The sequence below is a fragment of the Acipenser ruthenus genome, chromosome 7 (genome assembly GCF_902713425.1).
Source record: "Acipenser ruthenus chromosome 7, fAciRut3.2 maternal haplotype, whole genome shotgun sequence".
NCBI classification, from domain to species: domain Eukaryota; kingdom Metazoa; phylum Chordata; class Actinopteri; order Acipenseriformes; family Acipenseridae; genus Acipenser; species Acipenser ruthenus.
In genome coordinates, this window is record NC_081195.1 from 374,954 (window position 1) to 395,862 (window position 20,909).

The window sequence follows — 20,909 nt, forward strand, 5'->3', positions numbered from 1 at the left end:
TGTAGACTTTCATGCTTTCATAACTGCCTTGAGTTTTCAGAAATCTTTTCCAAACTTATTTAGTTACTCAGTTATTTATTTGAAGCTTTTTCAACAACTGGTATTAACTGGTGTTAAATGCTTTGTATTCAAGTACATTTGAATATTTCCACTGCCTTACAACCAAGGCAATACTTTTTCTTTTTCTTTTGGAAGAGGTTTCGAACAAGCATATTGTGATGCAATGCCACATACATTTATACATTTATGCAAGCTTGTTCCATTCCTCACACTGGCACCCAGGCTGTCTCTGCAGCAGGAGGGCTGGTGGGGAAAGACTCTCTGCTGTCAGTCAGAGCCCTGGGAAGGCACAGCTCCCCTAGCCAGGTGATGAGTTATTGACCGTCTCTAGCAAGGCTGACAAATGTGCACTTAAGCCTTTGGAAGACAGTGTTATTTCCAGCGCTGGCTTGGCTAAGCCTATTGTAACTCCGTCTTATAAGAGACTTGTATCCTCACATAACCCCAGAGAGAGCCTCCTCCTGGGCCCCATCGATGCTCGGAGTGAAATATTACACTGAACACACTGGGCATGTCTTATCGAATGCAGATATACACAACGATGAATAAGTCAACAGCACTGTCTGCCAGAGACAATCTGGAACCACAAACATGCAAATGCACAATCCGGAGAAACAGTTTTTTTAAACTTAAGAAGGTAGATACTGAAGTGTACAATTCATTGCTTGCTTCTAGTGATATTTTAGATGAGCCCCTTATATCAATAGAAATAATGAATAATAGAAGTGGAATCATTTCTGCTGCACAGCTTCAGATTCCACAGCTTGACAAGGGACACAATATAAAAAACACATGTTCCTACCTGGTATCCCTGGTATTTACCCCATAGACCTACTGTGCAATAGGTGTGCGTTTCATAATCCCTCCTCTCTTCAGTGGCATTTAAACTCTGCAATAAGATCCACGATTCTCAACTCTGATCTCTGAAAAGGGAAGTTAATCTCATATACAAGGTTAGACTATCAGGCTGTCACAAGGAGACAGGTGCTGCAGTGGGATAGTTCACTAGCATGCTGTGCTGTTCTCCTTGGTGGACTGGGTTCAAATCCACCTGATTCCTTCCTTTATTTTCAAAGAATTTGTTAATTGAACTTAAATTCAGTGTGAAACACAGCATGCTGGTGGCTAATCCCATGGCCGCCTCTCCCTGAATATGATGGTTCAAATCCAGCACCTGGAAGTGAGTTCCTGAAGGTAAGTAATGATGTTAGTTGTGTTTCCACATATGGAGGAGAAGACCTGCCCTGTGCAGGGAGGAGGAAGAAGACAACTAAACTGCCAGGGAAGGGAGTGGAAAAATGAGGGATTAACACATGTGCCTCATGTGGGACTTGAACCAGTTACCCTGGGAATAAGAATCAAATGCTGTACCAAGTGCGCTAGCCAAAGAACTGCTTAATACTCGTGTAAAATGCCAACTAGTACTTTAATGAATTCTTCGTACAATATGTAGAGGCAGATTGAGACTGGTTAATATTTTGAATACATAAGACAAGCCTTGAAGCACAACTTTGGAACACCAGTGCCTAAATATCATGGCAACCAGAGTTTGGCAGGCTCTGGAGCTGAAGCAGGGGGTCTCCATCATCCTGGAGCTGGAGCAGGGGGTCTCCATCTGCTCTGGAGCCAGCTGGAGCTGAGCTACCGGTGCCAGCAAAGCCAGAGCACGACCAACCCTACTGAATTCTTAATTCAGGGCCCTGAAGCAAAACTGGTGAATTGTTTATACATTTATTTTTTAGGGTCCTCATTAGGTAAGGAAGTCCATCACACACACATACACATTCATGTTCACATTTTATGCATTCATGCACCCTCTTGAAAATTCAGACACTCGCTCTGTCTCCCGTGCAGTTTGGAGAGCCGCTGAAGACGACAGGGCGGAGCCTGTCAAGCATCACCTCCTTGCTAGGGCCAGATCAAAGGGGAGGCAGGGCATGATGGGAGGATGTGGCAGGGGGACAATGCTCAGGCAACGTGGCTCCCGCACACACACCCACACTGCTGCTGCTGATGAAGGGCAGCCACCGAAACATCCTTGTTTGCATGTGTGTGGGTGTCGTCTATTTAACCCATTCAACAAGTAAAGAGCCCTTTCTAACTACTGTGTGGAGTAAATGAGAAGCACTGGTGACGGAGTCTACTGAGTGTAAATTAAGGGAGGAGGGAAGGTGTTTTACAGCTGCTTTTTTTTTTTTTAATGCATGTCAGACAGCTGTTTTGCAGCTGTTGTCTGCACGGAGCACACTGGAGGCCTCAGTTTCAGCCCAGCTTGGCTCATAAGCACTTACAGTTCACACTGGTGCTGATTCAGCTTTCTGGCTAAAAGGAGAGCCCTGACACTGTGCTGCTGGAGGGACCGGGCGTTCACTGTCCATTTAACCCAAATCACAGCAATCGTTCCTTACACATCTTGGCATCCCTGAATAGATAATCGCCCTCAAAAACAGGCAAAATATGTATATGAGAAAGATGTCACTTTTGTACAGATGTACCCCAAATTTAGTTTATTTACTACCAATCGAAGAAGTACCCCAAAAAATGGGTTTCTGAAATGACATATAATACCAAGGCTGCTGAGCCATTAAATGTGCTAGCAGTCACCATTATAAAGAAACATTATAGAAAGTGGCTTTGGATATTCAACACTGGGAATGTCAAATGTTTCTACTAGCACTCTTTTTGTACACAGGTGATTTAACATGCCCACAGATGCATCACGAAGGATTGATTAACGTGCCCACAGATGCATCACGAAGGATTGATTAACGTGTCCACAGATGCATCACGAAGGATTGATTAACGTGTCCACAGATGCATCACGAAGGATTGATTAACGTGTCCACAGATGCGTCACTCAGGACTGATGGTCCTTCTAGACAGGTGATACAGGGTTGTTGTTAGACAGATTCCCTTGGTAAGCATACATTGAATCAGGCAGGAAAGAGAAAGCTGGGATCTGTTAGGGTGTGATGATGATGTTGTTGAATCTTTAGATTGTCACTGATCCTCTGAATAGGGAGAGCCACATTAACGTTTTCATCTGTTACCAAGAAATACAATGTACATTAAAATATACAGTTAATAAAACCAGCTGAAAGTTATGTTCGTTTAATAAAATAAATAAAAGATTTAACAAAAAAAGCCTTGAAAGGGAAGTGATCCACACTGCACTCCACCATCCGCACTGCACTCCAACCGTCCGCACTGCACTCCACCATCCGCACTGCACTCCAACCGTCCGCACTGCACTCCAACCGTCCGCACTGCACTCCAACCTTCCGCACTGCACTCCACCATCCGCACTGCACTCCAACCGTCCGCACTGCACTCCAACCGTCCGCACTGCACTCCAACCGTCCGCACTGCACTCCACCGTCCGCACTGCACTCCACCGTCCGCACTGCACTCCAACCGTCCGCACTGCACTCCAACCGTCCGCACTGCACTCCACCCGTCCGCACTGCACTCCACCGTCCGCACTGCACTCCACCCGTCCGCACTGCACTCCACCCGTCCGCACTGCACTCCAACCGTCCGCACTGCACTCCAACCGTCCGCACTGCACTCCAACCGTCCGCACTGCACTCCACCATCCGCACTGCACTCCAACCGTCCGCACTGCACTCCAACCGTCCGCACTGCACTCCACCATCCGCACTGCACTCCAACCGTCCGCACTGCACTCCAACCGTCCGCACTGCACTCCAACCGTCCGCACTGCACTCCAACCGTCCGCACTGCACTCCAACCGTCCGCACAGATTTACATGTAGACTGCACTCCTATAGAACCAGCGACAGCCCTGATTGAACACTGAAACTAGATCTGCAGCAGGAGTGTGGCCTTGCTGTTTCTGTACAGGGGATTCTGATGGCTCATATATCACATCAGAAAAGAGCAGAGCCTCGCCACACAGTCCCAGCTCCATCACAGAGGAGCCACTGCCTCGTCACCATGGCTCATATATCACATCAGAAAAGAGCAGAGCCTCGCCACACAGTCCCAGCTCCATCACAGAGGAGCCACTGCCTCGTCACCATGGCTCATATATCACATCAGAAAAGAGCAGAGCCTCGCCACACAGTCCCAGCTCCATCACAGAGGAGCCACTGCCTCATCACCATGGCTCATATATCACATCAGAAAAGAGCAGAGCCTCGCCACACAGTCCCAGCTCCATCACAGAGGAGCCACTGCCTCGTCACCATGGCTCATATATCACATCAGAAAAGAGCAGAGCCTCGCCACACAGTCCCAGCTCCATCACAGAGGAGCCACTGCCTCGTCACCATGGCTCATATATCACATCAGAAAAGAGCAGAGCCTCGCCACACAGTCCCAGCTCCATCACAGAGGAGCCACTGCCTCATCACCATGGCTCATATATCACATCAGAAAAGAGCAGAGCCTCGCCACACAGTCCCAGCTCCATCACAGAGGAGCCACTGCCTCGTCACCATGGCTCATATATCACATCAGAAAAGAGCAGAGCCTCGCCACACAGTCCCAGCTCCATCACAGAGGAGCCACTGCCTCGTCACCATGGCTCATATATCACATCAGAAAAGAGCAGAGCCTCGCCACACAGTCCCAGCTCCATCACAGAGGAGCCACTGCCTCGTCACCATGGCTCATATATCACATCAGAAAAGGGAAAACAAGATTGGTTTTACAATCAACTTCAGAAACACTCTAATCAATTACAACAACAGACAAGTAATAATGATAATAATAATAACAATAATAATAATAATAATAAACATTTTAGGTTATTAAATTATTTGCAGTGGAACTTGAAAAGCACATAGCGAAGGGGCTGCAACTGTGTGGACATCCACACAGAAAATATCAGATATACAGACGTGCTCAAATTTGTTGGTACCCTTACAGCTCATTGAAATAATGCTTCATTCCTCCTGAAAAGTGATGAAATTAAAAGCTATTTTATCATGTATACTTGCATGCCTTTGGTATGACATAGAATAAAGCAAAGAAGCTGTGAAAAGAGATGAATTATTGCTTATTCTACAAAGATATTCTAAAATGGCCTGGACACATTTGTTGGTACCCCTTAGAAAAGATAATAAATAATTGCATTATAGTGATATTTCAAACTAATTAGTTTCTTTAATTAGTATCACACATGTCTCCAATCTTGTAATCAGTCATTCAGCCTATTTAAATGGAGAAAAGTAGTAATTGTGCTGTTTGGTATCATTGTGTGCACCACACTGAACATGGACCAGAGAAAGCAAAGGAGAGAGTTGTCTGAGGAGATCAGAAAGAAAATAATAGACAAGCATGGTAAAGGTAAAGGCTACAAGACCATCTCCAAGCAGCTTGATGTTCCTGTGACAACAGTTGCAAATATTAAGAAGTTTAAGGTCCATGGAACTGTAGCCAACCTCCCTGGGCGCGGCCGCAAGAGGAAAATCGACCCCAGACTGAACAGAAGGATAGTGCGTATGGTAGAAAAAGAACCAAGGATAACTGCCAAAGAGATACAAGCTAAAACTCCAAGGTGAAGGTACGTCAGTTTCTGATCGCACCATCCGTTGCTTTTTGAGCGAAAGTGGGCTCCATGGAAGAAGACCCAGGAGGACTCCACTTTTGAAAAAAAACATAAAAAGCCAGACTGGAATTTGCTAAAATGCATATTGACAAGCCACAATCCTTCTAGGAGAATGTCCTTTGGACAGATGAGTCAAAACTGGAGCTTTTTGGCAAGTCACATCAGCTCTATGTTCACAGACGAAAAAATGAAGCTTTCAAAGAAAAGAACACCATACCTACAGTGAAACATGAAGGAGGCTTGGTTATGTTTTGGGGCTGCTTTGCTGCACCTGGCACAGGGTGCCTTGAATCTGTGCAGGGCACAATGAAATCTCAAGACTATTAAGGCATTCTGGAGCGAAACGTACTGCCCAGTATCAGAAAGCTCTGTCTCAGTCGCAGGTCATGGGTCCTCCAACAGGATAATGACCCAAAACACACAGCTAAAAGCACCCAAGAATGGATAAGAACAAAACATTGGACTATTCTGAAGTGGCCTTCTATGAGTCCTGATCTGAATCCTATCGATCATCTATGGAAAGAGCTGAAACTTGCAGTCTGGAGAAGGCACCCATCAAACCTGAGACAGCTGGAGCAGTTTGCTCAGGAAGAGTGGGCCAAACTACCTGTTAACAGGTGCAGAAGTCTCATTGAGAGCTACAGAAAACGTTTGATTGCAGTGATTGCCTCTAAAGGTTGTGCAACAAAATATTAGGTTAGCGGTCCCATCATTTTTGTCCATGCCATTTTCATTTGTTTTATTATTTACAATATTATGTTGAATAAAAAATCAAAAGCAAAGTCTTATTTCTATTAAATATGGAATAAACAATGGTGGATGCCAATTACTTTTGTCAGTTTCAAGTTATTTCAGAGAAAATTGTGCATGCTTCGTTTTTTGTGGAGGGGTACCAACAAATTTGAGCACGTCTGTATTTAAACAGATTGCATTTTTCTTTTGGCAGATTTCTTTATGTGCTTTCTTTGGGGCTGTATTTTCCCTCAGAAAGGAACGCAAACTTTCACAAGCACTTAAATGCCTTGCTTTTATGCAAATGAAAATCATCTGGCACCAGAGGGGAAACATCTATTCCAAACGGCCCCCAGTCTTGTTTGATTTGCCAGCAGCATTCCCTGAAATCCCAGCCCCACCTCCAGTGCTTAAGAAGATTTGAGCTTATCCCCCCTCGGCTTTAAGGATTGGAAACACAACGTGCTGGCTAGCAGAAATGTTTATTGTGCACACTGTAAAGATTATTCAGCATGTGAAACATATTATACCTGGAGCTGCACCCCTCTGTTTTTCTTGTGTTTTTCAATCAGAATGCCGGTGCACCCCAACGTTCTCTCTTGTGTTCTTCAATCAGAATGCTGGTGCACCCCAACGTTCTCTCTTGTGTTCTTCAATCAGAATGTCGGTGCACCCCAACGTTCTCTCTTGTGTTCTTCAATCAGAATGCTGGTACACCCCAACGTTCTCTCTTGTGTTTTTCAATCAGAATGCTGGTACACCCCAACGTTCTCTCTTGTGTTCTTCAATCAGAATGTCGGTGCACCCCAACGTTCTCTCTTGTGTTCTTCAATCAGAATGCCGGTGCACCCCAACGTTCTCTCTTGCTTTCAGTGTCCCCCACAATACTGTCACAAGCAGGCAAAACAAACAACAACAGGAAAAGCATCCTGCTGCAGATCGCGTATTATTACACAGGTCTGATATCTGTGAAACGTACTTCTGGTTTCTGTCTATTTCCTGAGTTAACTAAATTTTAATCCCCATGCAAAGTAGATTTTAATCCCCATTGGCTCAGGCAATCAAGTGTCACAACCATGACCTACCACACTGTATTGAGAAACAAACGCCTATCTAAACTTTCAGTCAATTTAAGCCAGGTGTCGAGAATATGTAGCATTTATTTGCTCAGCTAATTAGAACCCACAGCATGTAGCTGCTGCCCTGACCTTGGTTCTAACAGCCGAGACATGCTGTGGAATGTTTATTTTTTATATATATATATATATATATACTGTGCACTGAAATATGAATGTGAGCCTCCAGTGAATCACTGCCAGTATAACATTCAATACTGAAAGAGTTCATTTTGATGACCTGCTTCCGCATGGCAAGTAAAGACTGCAACCCACTCTTCATTTTCTTATACTCACACTAACAAACAAAATCAAACTTTGTGTTTATAATCACATTCAAAAGCATCACCTGAATGGAATTAGCTCCAGTGTTGTATTATCACCTTGTATGTTGCAGCTGTTTCTCTTGAATAGAAACAGCAACAGCTGCAATTCGATGCACACTGAAACCCACATGTTCACCTTAAAGAAAAGACTGTACGCTAAACAGATTCCATATTGAGATGAATTTACCCGGAGACACATACAAGACTACATGCTTCCCGGGTCTCCAGCGCTCTCCCCTCAATCCACTCATGCAATATTCTTTTCAAGGTCCCGCACACCCAGCATGAAGAGACAACACCACTGTGTATGGCTGGAATGTTAACAATGTGGCATGACATTAGTAAGACAAAACAAAGAGAAAGGGTTTCCTTGGTTTGTTTCGCAATTAATCTGTTGATCCAGACAGAAACCACCAATAAGATCAGAACAGAAAAAAAGGAATTATACCTCATTTTGTAAATAAGAATACTTATTGGAAAACAAGAAATTGAAAAAAAATTGCATTTTTTGTTTATACAGCAGGTATGGAATGTAACCCTAAAATGAACTTATATCTCTACATAACACCCCCCCAGCCCCCCCCCCCCAAAAAAAAAAAAAAAAAAAAAAAGATAAAAGACCATAACATATTTAAACATTTCCTCAAAGGCAAATTTCAGGTTTAAATGCAAAAATTACCTCCAGATGAATTTAAAAAAACACCTGCCATAACTTTGAGGATATTGCCAAGCTGAAAATGCATGGTTAATGGAATAATTAAAAACCTCCCACCCCAAAGTGTGCCTGAAGGCAACACAGTGTTGACTTGCCCTTCTAGCGAGGTGCACTGGAGGCAGAGCACATGGCACACTGCGACTGAACAGGCAGACAGTGCACACGGCTCATCAAAGTGACTTCATTCAAGAACTTCCATACAGCAAAGTGTGAAATTGTCCTCAATTCAGAAACAACAGTGCTACTCATAAGAAACACTGAGCCATAGGAGTGTGGAGATATCCTGGAAAGAACGGAAAATATTCTCTATTGGAAACCCTTTCTTTAAAGTGCTCAGTGGATGATGATTGGATGAAATCCTTACAATAAGGGTTAGGGTTAGCCCTACCCTAACCCCAACCTTAAACATTTCTTTGGCAATGAAAGATGCAACACAAAGTGTAACCAAACAGATGTGCCTTGGCTGGAGCTCTGTTTCACAATGGTGGCGTGGGTGCAGTGGGGGGGGTTCCCTGTTCCACTGCTCTGGTGATGTTAATCTGCACAGTGCGCTCTATTACACTGCTGCACAGTGCGCTCTATTACACTGCTGCACAGTGCGCTCTATTACACTGCTGCACAGTGCGCTCTATTACACTGCTGCACAGTGCGCTCTATTACACTGCTGCACAGCGCGCTCTGTTACACTGCTGCACAGCGCGCTCTATTACACTGCTGCACAGTGCGCTGTTACACTGCTGCACAGTGCGCTCTATTACACTGCTGCACAGTGCGCTGTTACACTGCTGCACAGTGCGCTCTATTACACTGCTGCACAGCGCGCTCTATTACACTGCTGCACAGCGCGCTCTGTTACACTGCTGCACAGCGCGCTCTATTACACTGCTGCACAGTGCACTGTTACACTGCTGCACAGTGCGCTCTATTACACTGCTGCACAGTGCGCTCTATTACACTGCTGCACAGCGCGCTCTGTTACACTGCTGCACAGCGCGCTCTGTTACACTGCTGCACAGTGCGCTGTTACACTGCTGCACAGCGCGCTCTGTTACACTGCTGCACAGCGCGCTCTATTACACTGCTGCACAGTGCGCTCTATTACACTGCTGCACAGCTGCACAGCGCGCTCTGTTACACTGCTGCACAGCGCGCTCTATTACACTGCTGCACAGTGCGCTCTATTACACTGCTGCACAGCTGCACAGCGCGCTCTGTTACACTGCTGCACAGTGCGCTCTGTTACACTGCTGCACAGCGCGCTCTATTACACTGCTGCACAGTGCGCTCTATTACACTGCTGCACAGCTGCACAGCGCGCTCTGTTACACTGCTGCACAGCGCGCTCTGTTACACTGCTGCACAGTGCGCTGTTACACTGCTGCACAGCGCGCTCTGTTACACTGCTGCACAGCGCGCTCTATTACACTGCTGCACAGTGCGCTCTATTACACTGCTGCACAGCTGCACAGCGCGCTCTGTTACACTGCTGCACAGCGCGCTCTATTACACTGCTGCACAGTGCGCTCTATTACACTGCTGCACAGCTGCACAGCGCGCTCTGTTACACTGCTGCACAGTGCGCTGTTACACTGCTGCACAGCGCGCTCTGTTACACTGCTGCACAGTGCGCTCTATTACACTGCTGCACAGTGCACTCTATTACACTGCTGCACAGCGCGCTCTATTACACTGCTGCACAGCGCGCTCTGTTACACTGCTGCACAGCGCGCTCTGTTACACTGCTGCACAGTGCGCTCTGTTACACTGCTGCACAGTGCGCTCTGTTACACTGCTGCACAGCGCGCTCTGTTACACTGCTGCACAGTGCGCTGTTACACTGCTGCACAGCGCGCTCTGTTACACTGCTGCACAGCGCGCTCTGTTACACTGCTGCACAGTGCGCTGTTACACTGCTGCACAGCGCGCTCTATTACACTGCTGCACAGCGCGCTCTATTACACTGCTGCACAGTGCGCTCTGTTACACTGCTGCACAGCGCGCTCTGTTACACTGCTGCACAGCGCGCTCTGTTACACTGCTGCACAGTGCGCTCTATTACACTGCTGCACAGTGCGCTCTATTACACTGCTGCACAGCGCGCTCTGTTACACTGCTGCACAGCGCGCTCTGTTACACTGCTGCACAGCGCGCTCTATTACACTGCTGCACAGCGCGCTCTATTACACTGCTGCACAGTGCGCTCTATTACACTGCTGCACAGTGCGCTCTATTACACTGCTGCACAGTGCGCTCTATTACACTGCTGCACAGTGCGCTCTGTTACACTGCTGCACAGTGCGCTCTATTACACTGCTGCACAGCACGCTCTGTTACACTGCTGCACAGTGCGCTCTGTTACACTGCTGCACAGCGCGCTCTATTACACTGCTGCACAGCGCGCTCTATTACACTGCTGCACAGCGCGCTCTATTACACTGCTGCACAGCACGCTCTGTTACACTGCTGCACAGTGCACTCTGTTACACTGCTGCACAGTGCGCTCTATTACACTGCTGCACAGCGCACTCTATTACACTGCTGCACAGTGCACTCTTTTTCCCCAAAGTTAAAGCAGGGCAACTTCTCGAAATCCACAAACTGTTTCAAAATGTCTAAAAATGGAAATAATTATTTGTGACCGAAGGACAGATTTCTGCAGGGAGCAAAACAGAAGGGATTTTACAACTAACCCATAGGAGTTTCTTTTACATATTAAATACCAATGTCTCTGGGTCTCTGATTCAATCCCAACTGCAGTAGATCTGTTACATCACTGTCATACTGGTTATATACAAAAATGAAAAAAAAAAAAAAACTTGGATTGGCTAAATAACCAATTCTCAACAGAATGGCCTAGTACTGCAAACCTCTGTACCTGGAAAGAATGATAGGACTGGGAGGGTGCAGACACACACACACGCAGAGCCTGGATGTACTGGGAGGATGCAGACACACACACACACACACACACACACAGAGCCTGGGTGTACTGGGAGGGTGCAGACACACACACACACACACACACACAGAGAGCCTGGATGTACTGGGAGGGTGCAGACACACACACACACACACACAGAGAGCCTGGGTGTACTGGGAGGGTGCAGACACACACACACACACACACAGAGCCTGGATGTACTGGGAGGGTGCAGACACACACACACACACACAGAGAGCCTGGGTGTACTGGGAGGGTGCAGACACACACACACACACAGAGCCTGGATGTACTGGGAGGATGCAGACACACACACACACACAGAGCGCCTGGGTGTACTGGGAGGGTGCAGACACACACACACAGAGAGCCTGGGTGTACTGGGAGGGTGCAGACACACACACACACACAGAGCCTGGATGTACTGGGAGGATGCAGACACACACACACAGAGCGCCTGGGTGTACTGGGAGGGTGCAGACACACACACACAGAGAGCCTGGGTGTACTGGGAAGGTACAGACACACACACAGAGAGCCCAGGTGTACTGGGAGGGTGCAGACACACACACACACACACAGACAGAGCCCGGGTGTACTGGGAGGGTGCAGACACACACACACACACACAGACAGCCTGGGTGTACTGGGAGGGTGCAGACACACACACACACACACACACACACACACACACACACACAGACAGCCTGGGTGTACTGGGAGGGTGCAGACACACACACAGAGCCCGTGTGTACATAAGGGCTGTCAGGAACTTGGAACATCTTTCATTCCCAAGAGCTCATGATGTAAAGGTTAGGCAGGCACAATCCTCTCACCCAGCAGACATGCCTCTGGCTGTTTGAAATGCACAATGGCTACCACATCACTTTGCAGTGCTTTTTAAAACCACATCGTTTATTTTGAATTGTTTTTTTTTCAAATCACATCCCATGTTGTTTTCACAAATATTTACAAAAAAAAATTGTATACAAGCCACATTTTCTCCCTCAACCAAATATTTTTCTTCTTTAAATACATGTTCATTGATTATTTTGTTTTATATCAGTCAAGCAGATCAAAAGCCTTTTGATTTTTTCTTTATATAAAATGTATGAAAAATGTCTTTACCTTTTTAACCTACCCATCCCAACACTCTCTCTCTTTCTGAACCGTTCACACTCGGAGTGCTCCCACCTGCAAACACGTAGTCACACCAGCGGAGTGCTTGGTGCAGCAAGTAAGTGACATTGACCTGCAGGAAGTACTAAAAACAGCATCAAGCACAGACCCTGAACCAATCTTCCTGGCCATGCGGTCTGCAAGTCTCCTGCTTTCAACATTCCCAGCGGCACTGCTTTCGCAGTCCTCATGACTGGCCTGTTCACTCCAAAAGCACATCGTTCCAACTGAGGTTTGCATTTCCATGTGAGCTCACCTTACGAAAAAATAAAAGCATGAAACAGGAAAGAGTTCATGAAGTTAACAGTTGAAGAGTCCTTTTCACAGTCAAACCAAAAACCACATGGATTCAGAAAGCAATCCTGTTGAAGGGGAGTTTTCAGCCCTTCTCTATGGGTCGCTGCAGTGAACAGATTTGGGATTAATCCTTGTCTTTATCTAGATGTAATCTAAATTTAAAGTATGTGTTGCAAGTACAGCATTAAGAAACCAATATCTGAAAATTGATTCTGCCCAACATGTCCAACATATTAAGTTGTTTTTAAAAGTTGAATCTAATTAATGACTGATGAATAAGTCAAGTTATTTCACAGTATGCATGAGCACTTACCAGCAGTATTAAGGTGCAGCACACAAAAGGTTCCTCTCCTGTAATCTTCAAACTTGTGCATGAGGAAGAGGGGAACAGGACTGCTGCACCTTGACACTACTCGTTAGCTATCTGCTTTGATGATCAGTCACAAAATGTACATTTAAGTTTAGAATACATTTTCATTCATCAAACATGATTATATTGGACTTCATTGCATTGGGCCACCGCAAATAACATGAATCTTGTGTGTGGGGAGGCAGGGGCAATAGTTAGGGCTCAATTGGAACCAGCTGTGCGACACCATGACTAACTCACTAATAGAACCCATAACACCATAAATAACTGGAAACATGTCAACTGGAATGCTGGCAGCTGACATGAAAAGCTGTCCAAAACACCCCCCCATTAAAAACCATGATGACAAAACCTTCCCCTTTCCTGTAGCTCAAAACATACAACGAAAATCCCTACTGAGAGCAACGGAAACAAGTGGGATTTGATTTGGAAAAGGAGGCACGTGTAAGTCTCATGGATGCACACTATGCTGAAGTCATCTTTTATTTCTTTATTTTTTAATCTATTTTTTATTTATGGTTAACTGGTGACGTAGTGTTTAGTGGAAGATTGGCCGTAGAGCCCGTAGAAGTCGGGGTGCCTGTGTGTCTGCGAGGCGTCGATCCAGTCGCGCACGGACAGCCCGGGGGCGGGCGGGAGGGGGTGCGAGTACTCCTGGGAGCTCACAGTCCAGGGGAAGGAGCTGGACCTCGGGTAGGGTGGGTGGCCGCTGTGGTTTGACACGGAAGGCACTCCGGAGCAGTAGCAGTTGTCCACCGTGCACATCAGTATCTTGCGGCCCGCCCCGTACTGCGAGAGCACTGGCTGCTGGGAGGAGCCCCCGCTGGGGTAGTGCGGGGGGAACACGGAGCTGGAATGCACGGCCTGGGCGCCACTGCTGCCGAGTCCCACCATGTGTTGCGTGGAGCTGCAAGGCACCATGGCTTGTGTGGACTGGCCCTCCCCCGACGGGGAGCCCTGGCCCAGGTACTGCTTGCCCACCGCCCCCGAAGGAGGCTCCAGGAAGTTGCTGTTTTCCGGGAAGGCTGTGGAGTGCTTGCGTTTCTCTGCTCCAGAGCTGCTCAGGCTGCAAGGGTAGGTGGGAATGCTCTGAAGGAAGTGAGCTGGAGCACTAAAGGGGGCTGAGAGGAAAACAGAAGGGGAAAGCCGTGTCAGAGATTCACAAAACAAAGCGCCCCGAGATTCAACAGATCACTTCTAGTTTTAGCTGCTAGTGAAGAAACGAAGGCGCACTAGATCACGCTGCTCTCTTTCCAGGAATCAAACTGAGCCCTAGACCACACTGTGCTGCACAGCTAGTTCATTCACATTAATGAGTCAATAATGTGCCAGGACCATTCCTGACTCTGACTAGCCCAAATCTGGCCCAGAGTTTAGCTAACAGAAAGCACCTGGGGCACACTGTAAGGGGAATGGCACATCTATGGGAGTAGATAAACCCCAGAAACAGACTAGTCTAACGTTTCACCTTCCAGCATCTTGCGCAGATTCTTCTCTTTTTTAGAGATCTCAGAGAGGAAGAGTTTGGAGTTAAGGTGACCCACTTTGTAAGGAGGCAGTCCACTGCCTGTGCAGGTTTGGGTTCTGCCAGAAAGAGAAAAAACATCAAATTGGGTCACTGGTTTGGTTTCTTCAATAAATGTACTGATAGAAGATTTTTTATTTTCTTGCCTACCGCACTCTTCACCACACTGCCCCCTCCTACCTCCAATCCCTCATGTCTCCCTACCCCCCTCTCCGCTCCTCCTCTACTGGCCGACTGGTCATGCCCTCCCTCTACTCTCCATCCTGCCGTGCCCGCTCCTTCTCTTCCTTAGCCCCTCTGTGGTGGAACCAGCTACCGGAGAACTTCAGGACTGCTTTCCGTCGCCTCCTCAAGCCCCACCTGTTTAGATGCACTTGTAGATCTCTTGATCCTCCCCTCCTGCTCTGCACTGGACTTGCCTGACCTCAGCTCCACGTTACTGGACGCTCAGCTGATGCACTAACCTTGCACTACTATTATGTCATTGAAGATACAAATGGTCTTAATCCGAAATTATTACTTCTTATCATATTGTATTCTAGTAGCATTTGCACTTACTGTAACTACACTGTACTTAAATATTGTTCTTGCACTGTAACCTTGTACTACCCTATAACACCGGTAACTCGCCTTGGATAAAGCCATCTGCCAAATAAATAATAATAATAATAATAATAATAATAATAATAATAATAATAATAAGCTTACCTATCCATTAAGATTTTCACAGACTTTGTGTTCTAAAAAAAAAAAAAAAAAAAAAAAAAAAAAAGAGAAATAAGCAAATGTCATATGAACACTAAATGCAATTGTATTTCAGTTGTCATTTCAAAACAGTTTTTATTTTTTATAAAGTATGAAAACGGTTTCAAATGAAATCAAGAAAGAAACAGAAGCTGACCGTAGCACTTCTGCATCGAAGGAAATTCAAAAAGAAAAATCCCTGACACTTATGAGGAGAGCAGGATAGCTGCAGCAGTGTTTGCCAAAATAAAACTGCATACAGGACTATTGTCTTTAATAAAGGGTCTGCAGTGGAGCCAACAGAACTGTGTGTAGGTCTGGTGTCCTCACTGTGGATCCGCAGTGCGCAACATGACGGATTGGCAGGAGCACGTTTCGGAGGACTCGTGTTCCAGCCTCCGTTTCCCGAGTCGCCGGGGGGTTGCAGCGGTGAACCGGGATACAAATTACGATTGGGCATTCCAAATTGGGGAGAAAACCGGGGTAAAAAAAAACATTGGCGATGACTAAATTTAATAAATAAATAAATAAATAAATAAATAAATAAATAAATAAATAAAAATAAAAAGTAAAGGGTTTGTTTGCACACCTTCATGAAGTTGATGTCCTCAGTCTTGTCCAACACCACCTGCACAGAGCTCAGCAGTTTCTTGGCCTCCTGGCGCCGCTCGTTCAGCTGCAGGGCCTGAGAGGAGTTCTCCTCGCAGAATTTGGAGCGTGCCTTGTCCAGGATCTCCAGGGTCTTACCCAGGTCCTCCTCCAGGAGCTGCTGCATCTTCTGGTACTGCAGCCGCACCTCCTCCTTCAGCTGCTGCACCTTGTCCTGCAGGAGAGCAGGAGAGTTGGAGAGAGAGCGAGAGCACAGGCACCCCACAGGGACTGCCCTCCCTCTCAAACCAGCACACAGTATGAAGAGGCACGACTCTTCTATATCATGCATTAAGAACACAAGGAATGTTATTGAACAACAGCATATACTGTGTTCTCCTTGAACCCTCAACCACAACCCTGACCCTACAGCCTCGACCCTGACCCCTAACCCTACCCACAACCCCATCAGAGTTTACACGCAAGGCAGGAAATCTTTCAGTTCTGCTTCTGCAGCGTTCTAATTGTAACCCAAAAAAGCCTTTCACCAAAACCACTATAAATAAACAGCCAGATGGAATGTGTCACAACAGAAGCTTTCCTGCTTGCTTCTCTCTCACAAGCCAAATGAGAAAAGGAAATCTTCTTTTTAAAAGAACCAAAAGGGAAGCATGTGAGCCCTACCTCCACGAGCCTCTTATCAGACTCCAGCTTGTAGATCTGGTCTTCGATGTCCTGCTCCCTCTCCTCTACGCGGTCCTGCTGTTTCATTAACATTTGCTGTAAATGAGAAAAATGACATGCATCAAATCAACCAATCAACACACTCAGAGCGTGGTTCAGCCCTGCATCTCAAAGTATGTTAGGAGAAACTGCCCAAATAGAACGTACACAATGGCAAACTGTTTATTAATAAGCCAAATGCATTTTTATCTTCTCCATGTATTTTAAAAAAATATATACAATACTGTGCAAAAGTTTTAGGCAGGTGTGAAAAAATGCTGTAAAGAATGCTTTCAAAAATAGACATGTTAATAGAATATATTTATCAATTAACTAAATGCAAAGTGAGTGAACAGAAGAAAAATCTAATTCAAATCCATATTTGGTGTGACCACCCTTTGCCTTCAAAACAGCATCAATTCTTCTAGGTACACTTGCACAAAGTCAGGTATTTTGTAGGCATATAGTCAGGTGTATGATTAAACAATTATACCAAACAGGTGCTAATGATCATCAATTCAATATGTAGGTTGAAACACAATCATTAACTGAAACAAACAGCTGTGTAGGAGGAATAAAACTGGGTGAGGAACAGCCAAACTCAGCTAACAAGGTGAGGTTGCTGAAGACAGTTTACTGTCAAAAGTTATACACCAGGGCAAGACTGAGCACAGCAACAAGACACAAGGTAGTTATACTGCATCAGCAAGGTCTCTCCCAGGCAGAAATTTCAAGGCAGACAGGGGTTTCCAGATGTGCTGTCCAAGGTCTTTTGAAGAAGCACAAAGAAACAGGCAACGTTGAGGACCGTAGACGCAGTGGTCGGCCAAGGAAACTTACTGCAGCAGATGAAAGACACATCATGCTTACTTCCCTTCGCAATCGGAAGATGTCCAGCAGTGCCATCAGCTCAGAATTGGCAGAAAACAGTGGGACCCTGGTACACCCATCTACTGTCCGGAGAAGTCTGGTCAGAAGTGGCCTTCATGGAAGACTTGCGGCCAAAAAGCCATACCTCCGACGTGGAAACAAGGCCAAGCAACTCAACTGTGCACGAAAACACAGGAACTGGGGTGCAGAAAAATGGCAGCAGGTGCTCTGGACTGATGAGTCAAAATTTGAAATATTTGGCTGTAGCAGAAGGCAGTTTGTTCGCCGAAGGGCTGGAGAGCGGTACACGAATGAGTGTCTGCAGGCAACAGTGGAGGTTCCTTGCAAGTTTGGGGCTGCATTTCTGCAAATGGAGTTGGGGATTTGGTCAGAATTAATGGTCTCCTCAATGCTGAGAAGTACAGGCAGATACTTATCCATCATGCAATACCATCAGGGAGGCATCTGATTGGCCCCAAATTTATTCTGCCGCATGACAACGACCCCAAACATACAACGAAAGTCATTAAGAACTATCTTCAGCGTAAAGAAGAACACAGAGTCCTGGAAGTGATGGTATGGCCCCCACAGAGCCCTGATCTCAACATCATCGAGTCTGTCTGGGATTACATGAAGAGAGAGAAGCAACTGAGGCTGCCTAAATCCACAGAAGAACTGTGGTTAGTTCTCCAAGATGTTTGGGCCAACCTACCTGCCGAGTTCCTTCAAAAACTGTGTGCAAGTGCACCTAGAAGAATTGATGCTGTTTTGAAGGCAAAGGGTGGTCACACCAAATATTGATTTGATGTAGATTTTTCTTCTGTTCACTCACTTTGCATTTTGTTAATTGATAATTATAAACTATTAACATGTCTATTTTTGAAAGCATTCTTACTTTACAGCATTTTTTCACACCTGCCTAAAACTTTTGCACTGTACTGTATATCCTCTCTATTTTAGTGAAAATAAGGGATAACATATTCTACACGCTAATGCCTGAAATAAAATATTATTCAATACACTTTGTATTTATTTATTTTTGTTTGCTTGAACACCTCAGGATTTTCCAGCGGTCAGCAGTGGACCTGACCACTGGAAAATCCAGATGCCAACCTACTCCAACATCCTCATGGAGTTTAGAATTGACACAGGACACTCATCTGTGGGACATGCAAATCTCTCTACCTAGCGTTTAGTGGGTTAAACTAATATTCTAGGGGGGTTAACACTAACAGAAGCATGCTTCAGTCACAGAACAGCTCTCAGGCTGAGTCATGCAATCTGCTATTGCAAACAAGCAGGAGGCATTCAGCAGCTGCTCTGGGTAACAGCGCTGTGCCCCTGCCTGGCTCTGTCTGGAGGTGTGACACATTGGAAATCCGAAACGCATTCCTCTGAAGGAAATTCACACCAGTTACTAAGCAAACCTGACAACTCCTTTTTAAACATTGTCCCCAAGGAAAGCCCCTAGAAAATCTACAGAAAGAATTCAGGAACACAGATTAACCCCTTAAGGTACACAAAGAACTGAGTGGTTGTTTAAAACGGTTCCTTCTTACAAATACAAATATAGCGACTCAAGTATCACAAGGAAACTGACAATCTGGATGACCAGATCAAACCTGTCAGTAACTTTGTTTTGTGCACGTCATTGGAAAATGTTAGTGTCGATTTGCACCTTAAATACAGGACTGAGCTGAGCTTGAAGGCAGCGCCCCGTGGATTAAAGCCATGTACAGTATTGGATTATATTGGGTCCCTTGGGGCAGGCAGCTAAAAGTTACAGCCTGCTTACATGGGTTGGGCTATTTAGTAAGGACCTTTACTGCATCACACATGGTTGCATGCTGCCTGCTGTTTCATCACACTTCTCTTTAGCCAGGTCACATACCCTTCTCTAGATGACGCACCTGTACGGTCAAGGCCACTCCACTCCAGGTTTGACAGGAAACATGATGTATCATTAACACTTCAGGGTCCGGGTGGAGGTTTCATTGGTTCACTTAAACAATTTATAACAGGGTTTGAAACAAAGACCAGGACTGGAAGGGCCAGCGTTGCCCCCCAGCTACAGATCATTACTATACCCAGTTCATATGAAAGAGGGAGGTTCTTGTCAAAATGATATTCTTCCATGACATATAACTTACCCGAATATCGTTCCGGCGAACCTCCACATCGCAAACGGAGTGGCCGTGGTTCGCCCCACACCGAGAGAAGCAGCAGTACTGGCAAACAGCCACCTGCTCGGCTTCGCAATGGTACAGCCTGTAGGCGTCGTGCTGCGGGCAGCTCCAGGCCCGCACATCCTCGGCCTCCACTAACAAGTGCCCTGGGTTGGAAGAAGGCTGCTGTAGGTGCGTCTGAACGTGAGACTGGCAACACGGAGCGTTACAGCGGAGGCAAACTTTCTGGGCCGGCAGAGGCGGCCCTCGCCTACAGAAGATGCAATGTAAAACCGTTGGGGTTTTCTCCACGTTCAAGGCGTTGAATTTTTCCACAATGTTTGTCAGTTTTAGGTTTTTCTCCAAAGTGGGTTTCTGGTTGTAGGCGTGGTTGCATTCGGGGCAGCGGACCATACCAGTGTCTTTAGACCAGGCCTCGCTGATGCAGCCCCGGCAGAAATTGTGTTTGCAAGGCAGCTGAATCGGTTCCACAAATACGTGCAGGCAGATCGGGCAAATCAGCTCTTCTTCGAAGCAGTTTTTCCAGTTTTCCGCCATTTCAAATGTTTATTCGGGTTTTTTGGTTGTGTTTTGCATTAATGATTTACTTTACTCGAGTGGAATAACACAACCGACAGAATGAAAACAAATCCGCTGTCCCGTTGTAGCTGTGTTTTCACTTCACAGACGAGAGTGAAAATATATATATATATATATATATATATATATATATATATATATATATATATATATATATTTAAAAAAAAAGACCCCACACAGAAGGGTTAAAAACAACAAATTAACAAAACTGTAATTTTGTTTTAGAATTAACACAGTCGGTATGATTACTAAAAAACTCCAACTAAACCAAATAAATTTTAAAAAACCACTACGAATAAAAGCCCCTTATGGTTGAAAACAAACAAAATAAAATTCCATTAAAACCAAGTGAAGAAGGCCGCTTATTTATTTATTTAATTATTTA

The 20,909-nt window shown here is 45.7% G+C and overlaps 1 protein-coding gene across 1 annotated transcript; it reads right to left on the reverse strand.

The window, feature by feature from the left end:
• Positions 1-12,357: 12,357 nt before the first annotated feature.
• On the reverse strand, positions 12,358-20,644 carry LOC117415902 (E3 ubiquitin-protein ligase TRIM8). The gene is made up of 6 exons (XM_034026818.3): positions 19,910-20,644; positions 16,851-16,946; positions 16,168-16,401; positions 15,543-15,574; positions 14,778-14,893; positions 12,358-14,430 (listed from the first exon to the last, which is right to left on the reverse strand). Exons 1-6 carry the CDS (start codon positions 20,480-20,482, stop codon positions 13,829-13,831), a joined length of 1,653 nt encoding a protein of 550 aa, XP_033882709.2. The 5' UTR covers positions 20,483-20,644; the 3' UTR covers positions 12,358-13,828.
• Positions 20,645-20,909: the final 265 nt, after the last annotated feature.

Bases quoted from the DNA above. Each gene is read 5' to 3' on its own strand.
- LOC117415902 (XM_034026818.3), bottom strand. From the start codon at position 20,482: ATGGCGGAAAACTGGAAAAACTGCTTCGAAGAAGAGCTGATTTGCCCG. The intron at 16,947-19,909 runs GTAAGTTATATG...TCTCATTTACAG, and splicing joins TTCGCCGGAACGATATTCGG to CAAATGTTAATGAAACAGCA. The intron at 16,402-16,850 runs GTAGGGCTCACA...GCTCTCCTGCAG, and splicing joins CTGATAAGAGGCTCGTGGAG to GACAAGGTGCAGCAGCTGAA.